The sequence below is a fragment of the Alligator mississippiensis genome, chromosome 1, assembly GCF_030867095.1.
Source record: "Alligator mississippiensis isolate rAllMis1 chromosome 1, rAllMis1, whole genome shotgun sequence".
In the NCBI taxonomy this organism is placed as follows: Eukaryota; Metazoa; Chordata; order Crocodylia; family Alligatoridae; genus Alligator; species Alligator mississippiensis.
The window spans coordinates 340,465,628-340,484,705 of record NC_081824.1 but is presented as its reverse complement, the minus strand read 5'-3'; the positions used below and the strand labels follow the sequence as shown (position 1 = coordinate 340,484,705).

Below are 19,078 nucleotides of genomic sequence, written 5' to 3'. Positions count from 1 at the left end.
GAGTACTTCTGGGGGCAAAGGGCAGAGGTTAGGGGGCAGGACTTCTGGCCACAAGATGGTGACCAGGGGGCGGGGCAACTTTCAAGGGGTGGGGCTATCCATACAGCCCTTGACAGCTTACCAAAATTCATGATGTGGCCCTCCAGCCGAAATATTTGCCCAACCCTGCCCTAGCTTGTAGGCCTGTGCAAATAGGGAAGTATTTGATTCAGATTCAGATTCAGCCAATTTGGGGTCTAGTGATTTGATTTGGATCACTGTCCCAAATCAATTTGGCCAAATCAGCTTCGTAAGATTCGGCGCTGATTCAGAGAGATAGCCATAGACTATAATGGAGAATGACTGAAATACCTATGACTTCGTAATGTTTTGGCTGATTCAGATAAAAATTGCAGGGATGGTAGCCCCTTCTGAGGGCATGAAGCCTGCCACGTTTGAAGGAGATAGGTGCAGTGGTTTCTGGGAAACTGCACCTCAAACTGCTGAAAGCTAAACTTGTATCGTGCATATTTTAAGGCAGGTTTGGATGAAAACAGCAGAGATGGTAGCCCCTTCTGAGGGCATGAGGCCTGGCAAGTTTCAAGAAGATAGGTGCAGGGGTTTCACTGCCAGGGAAAACACAGCTTTCTTTTTAAAAAGTGTCGGTGGAAAAATAAACAAGAATAAATTGAAAGAAATGGATTGGATAGGGATAAGTAGAGAGATTCTAGTTAGTATGCTATATCCAATACTTTCCAAGAACAGAAAGTAGCAGGAGACTTGCTACGTAGGAAGCCAAGCCAGTCCAGTACTTTTCAGACGCTGTTGCTCAGGCAGAAACAGCTCACAACAGGCACAGAAAGCCTGCAGACAGAGGCTTATATGCTTGCTGTTTCTATATTCCTCCCCCAGGGCAGTTTTGATTGGATGGGGACTATAGAAAAGATCACAGTCACTGGCCAGCTATAGATGTCAGTCTTTTGTCCCCTGCTCCCCCTCCCTCTTCTCAGTTTCTGTTCCCCTGAAAGACTGCCTTCCGAATCTCCAAATCTTTTCCAAATTGATTCAGAGGCTCCGAATCAATTCAGAGGTTTTTTTTCCTTCTCCCAGTTTGATTCAGATTCAGTGATTTGGCCTCAAATCTTCTCCAAATAAAATCATGGCCCAAAGCTTTGCATACCCCTACTAGCTTGTCCTATTCTGAGGTACAGCTCTCTAATCCAGTTCTGATGCCAAACCCCTCTAGATGCTCTCCTCCCTGGTGAAACTAAATTGGACTTCACCTGTGCCTCAGGTACCTTACCACTAGGAAATACTGCTCGCATCCCAATTTTCTACATAGCTGGTATGAAGAGAGATGTAGGTAGCCTTGTTGTTGTAATGTTGCACAGAATCATAGAATCATAGAAAATTAGGGTTGGGAGAGACCTCCAAAATTAGGGTTGGAAGTGTAACTCTCCTCTTCCTGTTTTCTCCTGTCTGCCCTTCCTGAACAGCTTATACCCATGCATGACACTGCTCCAGTCACACGAGGTATCCCATCAAGTCTTTCTTATTCCAATCATGTTATAGTTCCTTGACTATGTGAGAACTTCCAGTTCTTCCTGCTTGTTTCCCAGGTTCCATGCATTCATGTACAGACACCTGAGGTAACTAGTCGATTACCCTGCTTTCTCAGGAAGAATGAAAACACCTCCCCTGTTGTTCCCTCCTACTTGCTCTTCCTCCAGGTTACTCGCTCCCCCACTTACTTCAGGGCTTTGGTCTCCATTACTCAGCAAACCTAGTTTAAAGCCCTCCTCACTTGGTTAGTGAGCCTGTCTGCAAAGATGCTCTTCCCTCTCTTCATCAAGTGGATTCCATCCCTTCCCAGCAATACTTCTTCTTGGAACAACAGCCCCTAATTGAAGAAGCCAAATCCCTGCTGGTGACACCACCTGCACAGCCAGGCATTCATCTGCAGGATGCATCTGCTCTGGCCTGGGCCTTTTCTCTTGACTGGAAGGATCTAAGAGAATACCACCAGATCCCTCGTCCCCTTCACCCTTTTACCAAGAGCCCTGCAGTCACTTTTGATCTGCTCAGGGTCTCCTCTGGCAATATCATTGGTGCACACATGGATGAGCAGCTTGAGCCTGACTAGTCAGAGGACCAAATGAGTCTTGATAATCCCTCTGTGATATCTTGGACCCAGACTCTGGGCAAGCAACAAATTTCCAAAGTCAACGTGTCAGGTCGACAGATGGATCCCTCCATCCTTGCAGAAGGGAGTCTCCAACCATCATCACCCATTTCTTCTTTTTGGTGGTGGTGGTCTGGATCCTTCCCACCTTGGGGAGGCCTGTCCTGTCCTCCTTCACCAATAGAACATGCTCCTAACCCTCTGTTGCTAGGACTCCATATCTATTCTCCAGACAAACTACTGAAGGTGGAGATGAAGATTTCTTCTTGCTTCCAGAGGTCACAAGCTTCCAGCTTCCATCTTCCTGGGAGCCCATGTCCACTCCCTTCTCTAGTGCTGTCCCTGGCAGTTCTTCCTCCACAGTACCAGAGGTCTCTCCTCCAGCACTGAATTGATAAACTCCTCATGGCAGAGAATGCTTCAGAGTCTCACCACCTCTTCCTGTAGCTCTCTTGCCTTTTCCCTCAGAAACACCACCAGGAGGCACTGCTCTGACCTCGCTGTCACAATAAGGAATCTGCAAGCTTCAGTCCCCATAGCGCCAAACCTGGACCTGCCTGGCAGGATAATGTGCTTGGTATCTTACAGATTAACTTGTTCAGAGAGCTTACCCAGCAGGCAGGATATTTTGCTTGCTACCTTAGGGCATTTACATACATGCTCTGGAAAGCATGGGGGATGGGAGGTCACTTTAATTAATGCAGCTCTGAGAGTTGTGCTAATTAAAGTGCTGGGAGCATCATGCATATCAGTGTCCCCGCACTCAAAAATGGCAGCAGGGCACTTTAAACTAAAGCTCATCGAGCCAAAACCCTGCCGCCATTTTTCAGTGTGGGGACACTGATACACATGATGCTGGGGTCTACTGGAGGGCAGCAATTGCCATGCTCCAGCAGACTTGATTAATCAAATCTGCTTTGACATGCTGTAATTATAGAGCATCAAAGCAGCTTCCATTTACATGTACAGGAGCCCTTACAGGTTAACTTGTTCAGAGAGCCTACAAAAACTCATGCGTCTCTGAATGAGTTAGTCTATAATGGTGGTGCTCACCTGCATCCCATGGCCCAAAAAAGGCCTGCATGGGTCAATTTGCAGGTGCAGTCCGGTAGGTTGGCCTAACCCCATGTGCCAACTGAACGCTGGGTGTGGACTGACTCCATCCCTGTGGCATTGGCTGGCCCCATGCCAGTCATCCAGTCTGTGTGAATGACAGTTTGAACACTGTTGGTCTGTAAGGTACCAGAATGCCCTGTCTTTTGCCAATTTAAATTATGGTTTATTCCTAATAGCCTAAGCCCACAAATCAGAAATATTTCTGTAACTATGGCATTCCACAACTACAGAGTTCTAATAATAGGCTCCAATAATTCTTGAATATACACCATATAACTTTGCAATTGGTTTGTTGTAAATTAGGTTTTAACTTTTGGCACTCAAATGTAACAAGTGATAATTTAATTCTGGGGATGGGGGAGGTAATCTGTCCTTGATTTTGCTTTTTTGTTTTTTTGGCTCCCTCACACTTATCTGTTTTTTTCTATTTGGGAAAATGCTGCTGTTAATATGGAACTTTGCCAGAAACAAGACTTAACTTTTGTTTTAACAAACTTAAGGAGAGAAGTGCATGACATGGAAATGACAGTTGCTGTGCTTACATCATTATTGACTGTCTGTCTGTAGGGGCTATTTATTGCTTTTTCCATAACTTTTTCAGAATTGTGCTTTTCATAGGATCATAGGAAAGTGAGCCTGGAGAGGACCTCAAATGTTATCTACTCCCACCCCCTTGAGTAAAGTCCGTGACTAAACCAACCCAGCCAAGTGTCTGTCCAACCTCCTATTGGAAATTTCCAAGGATGGAGATCATACAACTTCTCTAGGTAGCCTATTCCTATACTTAACCACCCTCATTTCCTCCTCATCTCCATCCTAGATTCCCTCCACTGCAATTTGAGTTCATTGATTCTTGTCCTGTCCTCTACTGTCACAGAGAAAAGCCCTTCTCCTCTATAACTGCTCTTCAAGTATTTGAAGACTCTTATCAAATATCTCTCCGTGTTTCACTGATGATTCCTTGAGGACCTGCTCCTGACCTTTCCAGGTATCAAGATTCAGTTGACTGGTCTGTATTTTCCTGGATCTTCCTTCTTCTTTTTCATAAAATAGGTACTGTATCTGCTATTTTCCTGTCATCTAGGATCTCACCCAAAGTCCATGAGGTTCTCAAAGGGGATAGTTCTTGGCTCTGAAATTACCTCAGGCAATTTTTTCAGTATCCTAAGATGCAACCCATTCAGCCCTGCAAACTTGAAAGCTTCTCTAAGTAATCCCTAACTTGTTCTGCAATCACTATATGCTGTTAGTTCCTTCCCTGTCTTTGCTGCCAGCTGTACTCATCATCTGGCAGTTGACCTTATTCATGAAGGCTGAAAGCAAAAAGGGATTTATAAACACTTCAGCCTTTGCATCATCTGTAACTAGATTGGTTCTGTATTTCATAAGGGATCAATGTGTTTTTGGTCTTTCTCTTACTTTTGACATAACTTGTAGAATCCCTTCTTATTGCCTTTTATGTCACTTGCCAACAGCATCTCAAATTATGCCTTGAACCCCCTATTTTCTTCCTGTGTGCCTGTATGATGTTATTATGCTCTTCCCTAGTTCTATGACTAAATTTCCACTTTCTGTAAGATTCCTTTTTGAGTTTCAAATCATTGAAGAGGTTGTGCTCTCCTGTTACACTTCCCATTTCTCTGTCGCAGTGGGATAGCTTGCTCCTGTGTCTTTAGAAGGACCTCCTTAACATATAGGCAGGTCTCTTAGGCAGACATTACACATAAATCCCTCCCTAATCAAAGCATCCTGCCAGGGTCTGGCCATGCCTTCCTTGCTGTTCAGCACTAAAGAAGGGAAGGGAGGGCTGCTCTAGTGCCCCCCGGCTTCTAGCCTGAGCCACTGCAGACATGTACCTGCATTTCTCAGTCCAGAGGGAATATCTATGCACTTGCAAACTGGTTCAGTCTAGCTAGGATAGACTAACCTGCAAAGATTGAATCAATTCAGACTCAGGCTTTTTGACTGTCTGTCCCTAGACCTGGACTCTTTTTTTCTTGCTCATACTTACTTTCCAGGGGATCCTGTCCACCAGGTCCCTGAGTTTGTTGAAGTCTTCTTTTTTTGGAGTTTAGTGTCTTTATGCTGCTGTTCTACCTTCCTTCCCTTAACATCTATCATCTCACAGTCACTGACACCAAAGTTGCCTTCCACCTTCACATTCTCAACCAATATCTGCAAGTTGTGAAGTGCTCCCACACCAACCACATTGGCCTGTCTACTATCTGTATCAAAGTTATCTCCAACACACTGCAAGAATTTGCTGAACTACTCGTGCACTGCTGTGTATCCCTCCCAGCAGATGTCCTGATAATTAGTCTCCCAAGAGAACCCAGTCCTGCAATTTAGAAGCACTTTTATATGATCCATTTTGAGATAGCATGAGATACAGAGAGACATTTTTCCTTCATCCAAATCAGAGCAAACTTTGTGACTGAAACACAATGGCAGAAGTGAAGTTTGGCCCATCTACTGCTAATATAGTGGTCAGCAAATTTCAGAATGAACCTTTTAAACCTACTGTGTTACAGTAGACAGAATGGAGCTGGGAGAATTTTTTCTTTCCTTCCCCCCACCCCATATTCATGAAAATTTTTTTTTAACAAATAAAACCCCTTAATTAGCTTTGATGCTGTTCACACTTTTTAGTTAGTTTTATGAGAACATATGGTTTTCTTGCAAGAATTTTTATGGCTTGTCAAAGTCTCAAATTCTTTAATAGGTTCACACAAAGGTTAATGTTAGGAGTGTTTGTACAATAAGTTGTATAAACCTTTGACTTTTCATCCTCCTAGTTATAAAAGTTAATTTATCTAATTAGAGAGCAAAATCAATATCAGATTTAGATGATTATGACCTGAAAATAGACAAAGGTTCATTAAAAATTCCCATTGACTTTTATAAGGAAGCAGAATAAGGCCTAACATGAATATTTTATGAACTCCATGTGCAGAAATCTATTTGCATAAAGTATTTGTAACCTACTTTTAAGCAATGAACAAATTTAAACAGCAAAATCTGTTTTTGGATAATTAATTAACCCCCTCTTCCCACTCCCCTTCCCAAGAAAAGTGTTTAACTGAATATATATGCTTGACTATAATAGTATTAGCCAGTATAGTAGGGGCAAAGCAGATTTCTAATCACACATGCGATTTTGGGGATTACTAATAGAATCTATCAGGGAAGGCTCTATAAACCTAGAAATTAAATCTCTATCTTGTGCAAAAATATTTTGAATGGGACTCTCCAATGACTCAATATAATGCTACAGAAAGAATGGCCGTAGAACCCATGAAACTATCAGCCTGTAAAAACAAAGAGAAGCCTGGAAAAATATAGGCAATTAAAAACATTTTACTGTTTTTTCATTGTCAAGGATCAATTATTACAATTAATCCAAAAGGAATAGCATCAACTACTTTTAAGTCTTATAATGTCTTATTCTCCCTCTCAATACACAGTCCTTTGTGTGGCAGCTAAAAATTGTGTCTAAGGTGCTTGTTGAATGCTGCGAGGATTAGACCAGGTGTTTCTTGTCATTTGTTCATGTATTATAAGCTGTATGTTGCTGCTAAGAGCCTAATTAAGATCAAAGATTAGTGAGGCCTTGTATGTAGTGAGGCCTAGTAAAATTAGCAAGGCCTTGTAGAAGTAGTAGTAGGTTTTGTGGCACAGTTAAAATTAACCTTATCAGAAGAATGCAAAGGCTTGTACTGCTATTGTTCAGTCCTAAGAACAGTTGTAGTGGAAGAATCTGAATGGCTGTAAATTATCAGCATAGCTCAGAAGTTATAAATTGGCTAGCGCATCTGGAAATCATTAGAAGGAAGATGCAGCAGTGTGAGAGAAGCTACTGATTTAAAATTAGCTGCTGACCTGGATTTAGTAGGCCAGTGGATCTCGAAGAGCCTAAAGACAGAATACCAGGGTCCTTCCCGGTACCCTTTGGACAGCACTGATTGGGGATGCCTGATTTCGCTGAGCTTTGTAGAAGAGGAACTTGTCATATATCAGGCATCGGAGGGGACTGCTGATAAGTTGCCGACGTGAATTATTATTGTCTGTCATTGTTGCCTTATTATATTACGCGTAGTTGTGTGTTTGTTATGTCAATAAACATTTTTTACCTTTTTACCCCTGACCACTCTCTCAATCCTGAACCTTCCACTGGCAGCTGGGACATTTTGCAGATTTATAAGTTGTCATATGTTGTCTTGGTGTCTCTGCATGACATTTAAGACCCCTGAAATATTGCAGTTTCTTATTTCAATGACCAAAATGTTTGGGTTTGTATTTTTGGGGGGTTGTTTTTTTACTACATATTTGTTCAATATACACTGAAACTCAGATACTTTCACAGAAAGGGAGATTTGAGGTAGACATTAAGAAAGACTTTTGAACTCTAAGGAAAACTAAGCACTGGAAGAAGTTACCCAGGGAAGATATTTAAGGACAACTTAAATCACTCTCAGAGATCTACGGTAGTAGACTAGAATTAAGTAATCTGTTGGGGTCCTTCTCAATCCTACACTTTTATGATTCTTTATTTCAATCATCACCATAATGTAAGGTCCAAATGTTGCCATATTTTGCCCTGCAAGGATATTATAAGTCCACTGAAGCAATGGCATATTCTAGTTAGTGCAGAGCCCCCATTCTGGGCCTTTGGGGGATTTTTTAACTAGGGTGGATGCCAGTAATCCTTCTATATCTTAGTTTCTTCTGCTATGAGTTTCAAGTACTACAGGGTTAAAAAAGACAGGAGCAAAAAACACATGCACACAAACAGAATTTAGCCTTTCCTCAGTCTGCTGTGGTAACATTTTCCTGACTCAAATGGAGAACATAAAAAAAAAAAAAAAGTAGCCAGAATTCCCTCTCCCTGTCCCACTGCTTTCTGGGACCAGGAACAAATCTTGCCTTAAAAGCATTCTTGATTTTTAAGTTGAAAATATACTTACGTTACCATATGGCCATCATACACATCTACCCTGTGCTCCTAACTTAATTTAAGAAATTGTTCCTTTTTTTTGCTGTCTTGGGCAAGAGCAGGATAAAAGGAGTTTATCTGACAAGTATTGACTTCTTTTGTTTGTTTCAAGTGGAACACAAATGTGCAATATTAGTTATTGCCTTTCTTTTTGCATCAGCATTATTGATGGAGTCAGCATGAACATGTACAGTTCTGAGAAATTATAATGGTGTTTGGAAGTTTCCAGGTGCTACAGAAATGAAGGAGGGTAGAAAGAAAGAAAGAAAGAAAGAAAGAAAGAAAGAAAGAAAGAAAGAAAGAAAGAAAGAAAGAAAGAAAGAAAGAAAGAAAGAAAGAAAGACTTTGACTTTTAAGAGACCTTTATTCCCCGGAGGGTGATGACTCGGAGCCAGTCAAAAGCATGTACAAGGACGCCCGAAGCTCTGGGCCTCATGGACAAGGCCTGGGCTCCTGGCCTGCAAGGCCTGCCCGTACACTCTAGACAAAAAAAAAACCAACCAACACAACGAAACATAAGGACTATTTACAGTATTTACAGTTCTGCCAGCAGGGACACCCATGGAGGCCTCCGGGGTCGACCCGCACGAGCAAAAAAAAGTCCAGGGCCTCGGCCCGCTTGACGCGTCTCTGCGGCTTGAGCAGCCGGTGGCATCACAGAACGAGGATCAGGCGTCCCGCCTCGACCCGGCACAGCACCCCCTCGAGGGCCCAGCGCTCCTCAAAGGCGGGCACCGTCCGCCGGAGGACAGCGTGCTCAAACTCGAGCGAGAGGCGGGCCCGCACCAGCAGGCGGAAGAGCTGCAGGGCGTCGACCATCCCGGTGCCGCTGAGCTGGTTTCGCCGGCTCTTCAGGGTGGCCATCTTGGCCTGGCCCAGCAGGAAGTTGGCCAGGCTGACCGTGGCCCGCTCGGCCGCCCGGTACGGAAAGGAGTGGACGTAAGCGTCTTCGGAGAGGTCTCGGCCCAGTACCCGAAGCAGTGCGCCCAGGGCGGCAAAGAGAGGCTGCAGCCGGGGGCAGTCGAGGAAGGCGTGGAAAATGTCCTCGTCCAGCACCCCCGGGCAGAAGGGGCAGGCCGCCGAGGCCGCTGGCTCCAAGTGACGCACAAAGGTGCCGGTGGCCAGGATGCCGTGCACGAGCCGCCACTGCAGGTCGCCGGTCTTCTTGGCGATGGGCGCCTTATACAGCGTGCGCCACGCCGGGGTCCCGGGCCGCGCCAGGCGCCGCCGCCACGCGGTGTCAGGGCGGCCGGCGAGCACCTGGGCGTGCCGGGTGCGCACCACCCACATGTAGAGGCCCTTGCGGGGCAGGGTGCCAAAAGGGCAGCCCGTATTGCTGCTGGGGGGCACCGGGAGCCTGAGCAGCGTGTTGGGCCGCTCGGCCAGCTCGCCGGGTACCGCTGGGATGACGGGTAGCGGTGGGAAGGCGTCTTCTGCGGCGTCTGCGGCGGGGAGGGGCCGGCGAGTCTGGAGATGGGCTTCCAGGGCGGTCGCTGCCTCCGTCGGGAGGGCGGCCCTAACGGCCCGCAGAAGCCGCCCCGCGGTGCGGACGGAGCGCATGGCCAGCCGGGCAGCCAGGGCCTCGGGTGACAGCCAGTCCGACCGAGCGGGGTCCAGGAGGTGCTCCAGGCGGGTGGAGCGCGCCTCGACAAGAGCTGCCGTGAGGCTGGCGGAGGCCAGGCTCGGCACGACACGGTGCAGGGCCGGGTTGTGGACCAAGGGCTCTCGAAGGAGCTGCGGGAACCGCAGGTGCCTGGCCTGGGGACAGAGATGGAAGGCCGCCCGCCAGGCCCGCACCACGCTGCGGTAGAACGGGGGAAGGACCGCCCCGTTCAGGAAGGTGAGGTCCAGTTGAAACAGCTCCCGGTCAAAGCCGAGGCCCCCCACTCGCCGCAGGAATCGGCACGCCAGCTGTCGCCACGGGAGGTGGCCTTCGGTGTACAGGAGCCGCTGGAGGGCCTGCAGCCGATAGGCGGCCACCCTGCTGGCCAGATCGATCAGGCCCTGGCCCCCCTCGCCGGTGGGCAGGTAGAGGGCAGCTCGTGGGAGCCAGTGGCGTCCGTCCCACAGGAAATCGACCAGGAGCCGCTGCAGTCGCTCCAGTAGCTCCGGCGGAGGGTCCAGCACCGCGCAGCGGTGCCACAGGGTGGCCGCCGCCAGGTTATTGATGACGAGGACGCGCCCCCGGTAGGAAAGGCTGGGCAGGCGCCAGCGCCACCGCTGCAGGCGGGCCTCCACTCCCTCCTCGAGGCCGTCCCAGTTGCGCGCCATGAAGGTCGTCGGCCCCAGGAACACGCCCAAGACCTTGAGGCCCTCGCGGCGCCAGGCGAGGCCCCCCGGCAAGTCCGGCGGAGGCCTGCCAGTCCATGCGCCAAGCAGCAGAGTGTCACTCTTGCCCCAGTTGATGCGGGCGGAGGAGGCGCGCTCGTAGGCCCGCTGGCAATCTGCCAGAGCCCGCACGTCTTCCCGGGTGGCGAGGAAGACGGTGACGTCGTCCGCGTAGGCCGACAGCCGGAGACGAGGGCCAGCGGACGGGCCCGTGGCCGATGGCAGGGCCACCCCACTCAGGCGGCGGCGCAGCGCGTGTAACAGCGGCTCGATGGCCAGGGCGTAGAGCATGCCCGACAGCGGACAGCCCTGGCGAATGCCCCTGCGCGCGGGGAACGGAGCGCAAAGCACCCCGTTCACCTTGAGCAGGCTGGAAATGTCCCGGTACAAGACCCGGAGGGCCCCGGTGAAGAGGGGCCCAAAGCCAAAGGCCTCCAGCGTGCGGAAGAGGTAGGCGTGGCCCACGCGGTCAAAGGCCTTCTCCTGGTCGAGAGAGAGGAGGCCGACGTCGAGGCCAAAGAGCTCGCTAGCCGTGAGCAGGTCCCGCAGCAGGAACAGGTTGTCTTGTATGGTCCTGCCCGGCACGCAGTAGCTCTGCTCGGGCCCGGTGAGAGAGGCCATGACCGCGCGGAGGCGGGTGGCCAGCGCTTTGGCCAGAATCTTGTAGTCCGCGCACAGCAGGGAGACCGGCCGCCAGTTCTTCATGTAGCCCAGGTCTCCCTTCTTGGGCAGCAGGGTCAGCACCGCTCGGCGGCAGCTGATCGGCAAGACCTTGTCGGCGAGGCTCTCCTGGAAAACGCGCAGGAGGCTGGGGCCGAGGAGAGGCCAGAAGGTCTTGTAGAACTCGGCAGGCAGCCCGTCGAGGCCCGGGGCTTTGCCGGAGGCGAGGCCGGCCGTGGCGGCCGCCAGCTCTTCCAGGGACAAGTCCCGCTCCAGCTCGCCGGCCTCCAGGGCATCGAGACGCGGTAGGCCCTCGTGGAGTTCCCGCGTGGCCTCGGGGCACGACGGCTCGGCCGCGAACAGGTCGCGATAGAAGGCGACGGCACGTTCGCGGACTTCGCCCGGCTCTGTAATGACCCGGCCCTCAGGAGTCTTGAGATGGTCCAAGGCTTTGCTCGCTGCCCGCCGCCGCTCCAGGTCGAAAAAGAAGCGGGTCGGGGCGTCGGTTTCCACCAGCTCCTGGCAGCGGGCGCGGATCCTCGCGCCGCGGGCCGCGCTCTCCGCCAAGTCGCGCAGGCATTTCCTGCGGAGCCGGAGGCTCTCGCTCAGTGCCGCGTCGCTGCCGGCGGCCAGCAGAGCAGCCTCGAGCTCCGCCACGTCCTCCTCCAACTCCCGGATACGGCGGCGCGTCTCGTTCGCGGCCAGCTGGGTGTACTGCTGGCAGAAGGCTCGGGTCTGGACCTTGCCCACGTCCCACCACAGCTTCCAGGAGGAGTGGCTCGGTCTCGCAGCCTCCCACCTCCGCCAAAAGTGGGCAAAGCAGTCCCGGAAATAAGAGTCCTGGAGCAGACTAATGTTCAAACACCAATACGGTGCCCGTGCACAGGCTCTCCCCGGCAGGCTCAGTTCGCTGAAGGCCAGGCCATGATCTGATAGACCCGAGGGAGCGATGCGGCTGCTGCGCAGGAGTGGCAGGTGGTGCCTGGTGATATAAAGGCGGTCGAGGCGAGCCATGGTGAGACCGCCGGCACTCGTCTTGGCCCAGGTGTACTGGCGCGCATCGGGATGCAGGGCTCGCCAGACGTCCACGAGGTCTGCCCCCTCCAGGGCAGCTTGCAGCTTGCGAGCGGAGGGCAGGTGGGGCTCAGGCCCTGTGCGGTCGAGGCGCGGGGCAGTGGTGCAATTGAAATCGCCCCCGAGGAGGAGCAGGTCATCATCCTCGCTAGCGTCGCGCAGGAGGGCAGCCAAGCTCTCAAAGAAAGCGACCCTCTCCTGGCCATCGGAGGGCGCGTAGATGTTGACGAGCAGCAGACGGTGTTGCGCGAGGGTGACGCGGACGGTCAGCAGGCGGCCGGGGACGACCTCCCGCGGCACCGCCGCGTCAAGCTGCAGCTGCGGCGATAAGAGTGTCGCGACCCCCGCGCGGAGGCTGGTGCCGTGGCTCAGGAACACCTGTCCTCGCCAGGCAGCCCGCCAGGCCGCCTGGTTGAACCTGTCAGAGTGGGTCTCTTGTAGGAAGGCGATGGCCAGCCTCTTCTGCCGCAGGAGCTCCAGGACGGCCTCGCGCTTCACCGCGTCTCGACAGCCGTTGACGTTGAAGGTGCCAATGGTTGTGGCTGCCATGGGGGTGGGTGTGGGAGAGGAGGAGCAAAGCAGAGTGCGGGTGGAAGAGCGAGCACCCAAGAGCAGAGCAAGGCAATACAGACAGGTCAGGGAAGGCCTACCGTGCCCTACTCTAGTCGAGGGACCCGCCCAGGCCCCACTCCACTCTCACCCTCTGGGCAAGCTTGTCCAGACGGTAGGCCATCTGACGTGTGCCCCGATCTTGCTTCATGAGCTTGACTGCCGCCCTGGCAGCCTTGACAAACACTTTGGGGTCCGCACACCACTGGGTGATGTGCCCCGCTACATTTTTCTGCCCCTTGGTTAGCTTCAGCAAGGACAGGAGTCCCCCATAGTCAGGAGAGACCCAGGGGGGCTCCGCCAGCTTGGGGTGGATGTTGCCTACGGAAGAGCGGCGAGGCCGCACCCCCGGCGGGAGCTCGCCCGCAACTGCAGCGTCGACCCCCTCGATGTCCAGGCACATCAGCCGCCTCTCGTCGTCCGAGTCGAGGACCGGCTCCGCGAGGACATTCCCTGTCTTCTTGGGGGGGGAGGGGCCATCCCGCTCACGACGTCTCTTGCGAGACTCCGAGAGCTGGATCTCCATCTCGCTAACGTCCCCATCTGCTCCGGTAGGCTGGGGCGTGACCAAAGGGGCAGCGGGCTCTCCCGCCACCCCCGGGGCCAGGCCACCGGAAGAGAGACATTCGCCACTATCCCTGCTGCCGCCTGACTCCGGGGGCTGGGGGACAGGCGAGGGGAGGGGGACCCCTGAAGGCCCCTCCCCCCCACCCGCTAAGTCTGCCTCGTCGGTGGCTACATCCGACGGGGTGGGTGGTGCGGCAGCCGGAACGGGGTCCGGCTCTGTAGTGGGGGGGTCCTCGGCACTGGCCGAGGAGGGGTCTGTCAGGGATGGGGTGTCCTGAGAGGCCCCCCTCATCTCCCTCTCTTTTTCGGGTGGTAGGGAGGATGCCCGAGCCCCATCATCCGATGAGGCTCCAGCACCGCAGTCCCCGGCCACCCCAGCCACTTCGACCGGGGCAGGCAGGGGGCAAGGGGAGGCGTCCGCCTCTCCACCTGGTGGGGCTGCCGCACCGAGGGCAGGGGGCACCACAGACGGGGGAGGGGGCGGTGGGGCCATGGTAGTAGCACCAGCCCCTCGGCTGGACGATGGCTTCCCGCTGGAGACCCCGGTCCCCTGAGATGGAATGGGGGGGGAAGGAGGTCGGGAGGAAGAGCTCCCAGCCTCCCTGGGCCTGCCGCGTGCCCCAGAGGTCGACGCGCCGTCTCTCGGCGCTGCCGCAGGCGGCGATGGTCCGGCCGCCTTGCTCCGAGGGCACTGCGCGGCCAGGTGGGAGGAGCCCCCGCACTTGAAGCACGTGGTCTCTCCCACAGACAGATAGATAATAAACCGCCGCCCCTCGAGCGTGAGGCTCAGGGAGCGAGGCAGCGACTGGGGGCCCTCCTTGAGGAGCATGAAGACCTGCCTCCGAAAGGACAGGACGTGCTTGCCCTGAGGGTTCTTGTTTCCCATCGGCAGGCGGCGAAAAGGACTCGCAGGAAGCCCATAGGCCTCGAGTCCCCTGGCCAGCTCCCGATTGGAAACGTGCGGTGGGACGTTGGAAATCACCACCCTCACTGCCTGAGTCTCTAGGGGCGTGACAGGGTAGTGGATGCCCGCAATGTCCAGGCCCTCCGCACACACCCTGTCAACCAAGGCGGGCTTGCTCAAATAGATCATCGGGACCGTGTTCACGCGCCCCGCGTAGCGGATGGTACGCCATCCCAGGAGGGCGGCCAGAGCCTCCACGCAAGCCTCGAGCCCCACATGGAGAGGGGCATGAACCCTCAGGCCATGAGACAGTGGGAGGTCCTGAGAGACATCCTCATGCCAGCTGCCAGGCGTAGGAGCCGCCATTCCTCGCCAGGACAGGGTTAAACTGCGAAGCGCAGCAAAAAAAAAAGAGCCTCAGGCTGACACGGGGGACTGGGACTGGGAGGGGGCTGAAAACGCCCCAAAATCGGCCTGAGGGGGGGCAGAGCAACCCTGCAGGGGCTCAGGGCAAGCCCCAAGGCAGGGGCAGATGGCAGGGACCAAGGGAAGGGGCCCTGGAGGAGGGAGGCAGCAGAAATCAAAGGGACAACTCAGGTGGGGGAGGGGCAGAGGCAAACGAGGCTGCCAGAGCCCAGGGGAAAAAGGCTCAGAAAGTGGGGGGAAGGGGCAGGGAGGGGGTCCCCAGGGACAGGGTGGGGAGAGGCAAGGGGTTTTTTGGGGGGGGGGGACAGGAAAAGGGGGGCAGGGAGTGCGAGGCAATGAGCTGAAAGCACCTGAGCTGGAGGAGCTTAGAAGGGCTTCAGCTGTCGGCGGCCATCTTGAAAGAAAGAAAGAAAGAAAGAAGCACTGCTATACCAGGCTGATGCATGGAGGGGATGGAGCAAGCTCCTGTTCCACCTCCCAGGACCAAAAATGCACTCAATACACAGCCTCCAATGGAGAACATATCAGATATTACAGCTGATAAGAACAGGAACTACACTTGATCTGGGCCAAGAAAGAAAGAAAGACTTTTTCTTTTTATTTATATACATCTGTTACATCAGATTTACTCCCGAGCCATAAGCTTCTGGTTCTTCAGCTTCTTCTGGGATATCTTTTTCTTTTGTGCAACTTCCTCTTCTGGTTTAGGAACAATCTGCTCCTTCTCAGTGAGGATCATCTCAATGTGACAGGGGGAACTCATGTAGGGGTTGATCCAACCATGGGCCTTGTAGGTACGTCTGCGGATTTTAGGGGCCTTGTTCACCTGGATGTGCTCAATTACCAAAGAATCCACATCAAGACCTTTAAGCTCAGCATTACTCTCGGCGTTCTTGAGCATGTGCAGTAAGAACTCAGCGCTTTTTTTAGGCCAACGGCCCTGTGTCCAGCCCCACTGCTTGGCCTGGGCACATCTACGAACTCCACCGTTGTACCAACGGAAAGGAACACACTGCTTCTTTAGGGTCACATCCTTCAAGTACTTGGTGGCTTTCCGGATATGCATGCCCTTGATAGCTTGGGCAGTTTCCCGAGTGTTCTTAAAGTGGACCCGGAGGTTGGAGCTCCTGGACTTGCAGGACTTGGTGGGGTTCTCTGGATCCAGCGAGTAGCGCACCATTGTCAGAGCTTAGCTCAGAATCATCTTTATTGTGATGGACACTGATGACTAGAAGAGTCCCTTGAAAGAAAAACTGCAGACTAGGCAGAATTCAACTGCAGATACATCTCTCCACTAAAAAGCCAGTTTTGGCAGGCTGTTGAGGGCTGCATTGGTAGCCCCACCCCTTGACAGGTGCCCCGCCCCCTGGTCACCATCTTGGGACCAATGTCCCAGGGCCAACACCGGTGGGCCTCAAAGCAGGGCACAAGCTGGCAGAGGTCCCTCAGCTCCCACTATGGCGGCGACGGCGGCAGCCCCGAGCACGGCCAAGAAAGAAAGAAAAGAAAAGAAAAGGAAAAAGTGTTTTGTGAAGCTATTAAAACGTAATTTTTGTTTGCATTTTATTTTATTTTCAGTATCTGGAGGACATGAATCTAGATTAATTTAAATTTAACTTGGATTTCATTTCTCATCAGATACTATCTCACTGATATCAGACAAGATGGAGTAGAACACATAGGGTGAACTTCATTTACTCTCTATAAGAACTTTTTCATGATCTATTTGGTATACATTTTTATATTTTACATCTTCAAATCACAGTACAGATACTAAAGAAGTATAGATGGGCTAAGTATTGTTCCAATATTCCAGCATTATTGATCACTGCCCCCTGCCCCACAGCCCTGCTGGGCCCCTCACTGCCCGCCCCCCCAACAGCCCTCCAGCCCTGATGGTGTCCATCACTCCCCCAAGACCCGTACCCCTATAGTGTGCCTCACTGCCCCCCCACATCCCCACAGCCCCATGGTGTGCCTCACTGCCCCCTCCAGCCCCCCAGCCTTGTGGTATCCCTTAATGCCCCCACATCCCCCAGCTCTGCTGGTGTCCCTCACTGCCCCCCCTAGAGCCCCAGCACTGCTTGTATCCCTCAATGCCCCCCCACACTCCCCAGTGCTGCTGTTGCCCTTCACTGCCCCCCCCAAGCCCTGCCAGAGGGGGCCCCCAGCTGCCAGGTCTATGGGGCCAGGGACCCAGATCTGCAAATTCCTGCCCCGAAAAGAAGGCAGTGGCTGCTGCAGCAGAAGGAGCATAGCTGGGGGTGGGGCCAGTTGCTGGCCCCCCCAGTCCTGCTGGTGCCCCGCCATGGCCTACAACCCCCACAGCCCTGCTAGAGGGGCTCCAAGGCCCCTGCAAGCCCCATTTACCATACAAGCTGCAGGAGCGAAGAGTGAACCTGAGCTGAGCTGAGCCAAGCCTTGGCTGACTGAGAGCCTCAGACTCTTGCTTCCCTACCTCTCCTTCCTCCCCTGGGCAGGGCTGGGGGTTTCCTGCCCTTTTTGCAATCAGCTCTTTCAGGTTGGAGCTCTGTAAGCCTGCAGACCTCTTTGCAAAAGGGGGAAATCCATGGGTTTGTCTGCTAAAAGGGAAAATCCATGTTTTCTCTGATTAAAGGAGGAAAACCATGTTTTTCTCCATTTTTCCATGGGAAATGGAAAACCCAGATCCCCGCTCATCACTTCCTCTTCCTGCTTCTGGGTGCCTCTGGGATTAGTAATCCACAGTTGCAGCCAGCAGTAAATTTGAGCAGGGGAAGGAGTGTTTAACTCCACTCTCTGGCCCCAAATCCCACCCAGGGTTTGCCTGGGGGGGCAGTCCCCCCCTGTAGACTGGGCTGAATCCCCAGCCAGGCTTCCTCTCCCCCCACCCCCTTGTCAGCCAGCCCTCACTGCTCCAACCATGGAGCTGAGGAGTGGGGCCTGCCCTGCTCTCTGGAGCAGACATAACAGCCCAGCCCAGGGCTGGAAAGCATGCTGGAATGCTTGGGTACTGTGATTTAGCTCAAATCAGGAAGGGGTCTGGGACAGAAGTTTCATAAACTGGTTTGACCCAAATCAGTTAAGTCTGATACTACATTCAATCAGGTTTATCTTAAACCCATTTCCGGCATTTTTAAACTGGTTTATGTGCACTGAGCTTCTGTTCCATTACAGGTTTAGATCAGTTTTGGATCACTTAAACCAGTTTATGTGTAACTTCTGTCCCTAGCCCAGGAGAGTTAACCTGAAAGGGGTTAACCTGATCTCCCAAATGCCTGTGTGTGATTACAGTGCAACCTTGGGTCTGATAAAACCCATCCACTCTCCCCAGCCCCAGCCCCAAGGCTGTTCTAAGCCTGAGCCTGAGTGGACTATTTTCAACCCACCTTCCTCCCTCCCTCATTAACCCCCACATGCCCACTCATTTGGTTTATCTGAAGCAGAAAGAAGCAATTTGCACAAATTCAGATAACGTTTCAGAAATGGAGGACTGAACAAAGGAGATGTTAAATGATTTTTTGCCAGACAAGGGTACTACTACCTCAGAATTCTGAGGGAGGAGAATGTCTTCTGTTCCCACGATCACAACTCAAGTGCTATACTTCACAAAACATTTTGCTTGACTTCTATTTTCACACATATATTCCTTATTTATATATATATATATATATATATATATATATATATATATATATATATATATATTTGCATAAGCAATTTACTAGATTTCTATACATGGAGTCGACTTATTTACCCTCCAAAAAGAAGCAGAAAAACCACAACCAATTTACAATATTTTCTGGCATACTTCACACCCTCAAATAAAACACACAACTTGTTTTTGGAAGGTATAATATTAGAAAGTGGGGCAGGGGAAATAATGTTACAGTCACAGCCTGCAACTGGCTTTTTCATGAAGAGGCAATGCTTCAAATACTGTGCACTGAGCCAAACTTTGTTCCCAATTTGAAAGTGGGTGTGAAAAGGTTTACAAAAAACTAGAACTCTTGCTTCCAAAATGATACCTTGTATTAGACCAACTGGAAAATGGCAAGACAATTGACCTTTTCTGCAAGCTTTTGGGATCAAAGTCACTTCATCAGGCTCTGGGAAAAGTATACTTGGTACAAGATGGTAAAAAGTCCCCATAAGTAGGAAATAAACTTCATTTTTGCACAGAGGGTGCTAAAGATGGAAGGCTGTCCCTCTGGGTCCATGAGAATGAAAACATTAACACTTGACTCTAGCCCTCCTGCTT

General features: G+C 51.9%; 2 protein-coding genes and 1 non-coding gene across 3 annotated transcripts in view; 1 reads left to right on the top strand and 2 right to left on the bottom strand.

The window, feature by feature from the left end:
• The window catches only part of LOC132247760 (gamma-aminobutyric acid receptor subunit gamma-3-like), a 175,677-nt gene that overhangs the window by 136,431 nt on the left and 20,168 nt on the right, over positions 1 to 19,078 (top strand). The window lies entirely within an intron of this gene.
• LOC132247882 (U2 spliceosomal RNA) lies at positions 15,237 to 15,419 on the bottom strand. The gene has a single exon (XR_009459288.1). It is a non-coding gene; the product is annotated as a U2 spliceosomal RNA (small nuclear RNA).
• On the bottom strand, positions 15,423 to 16,058 carry LOC102566607 (large ribosomal subunit protein uL22-like). Its single transcript, XM_059720963.1, has one exon. It carries the CDS (start codon positions 16,016 to 16,018, stop codon positions 15,464 to 15,466), a length of 555 nt encoding a protein of 184 aa, XP_059576946.1. The 5' UTR covers positions 16,019 to 16,058; the 3' UTR covers positions 15,423 to 15,463.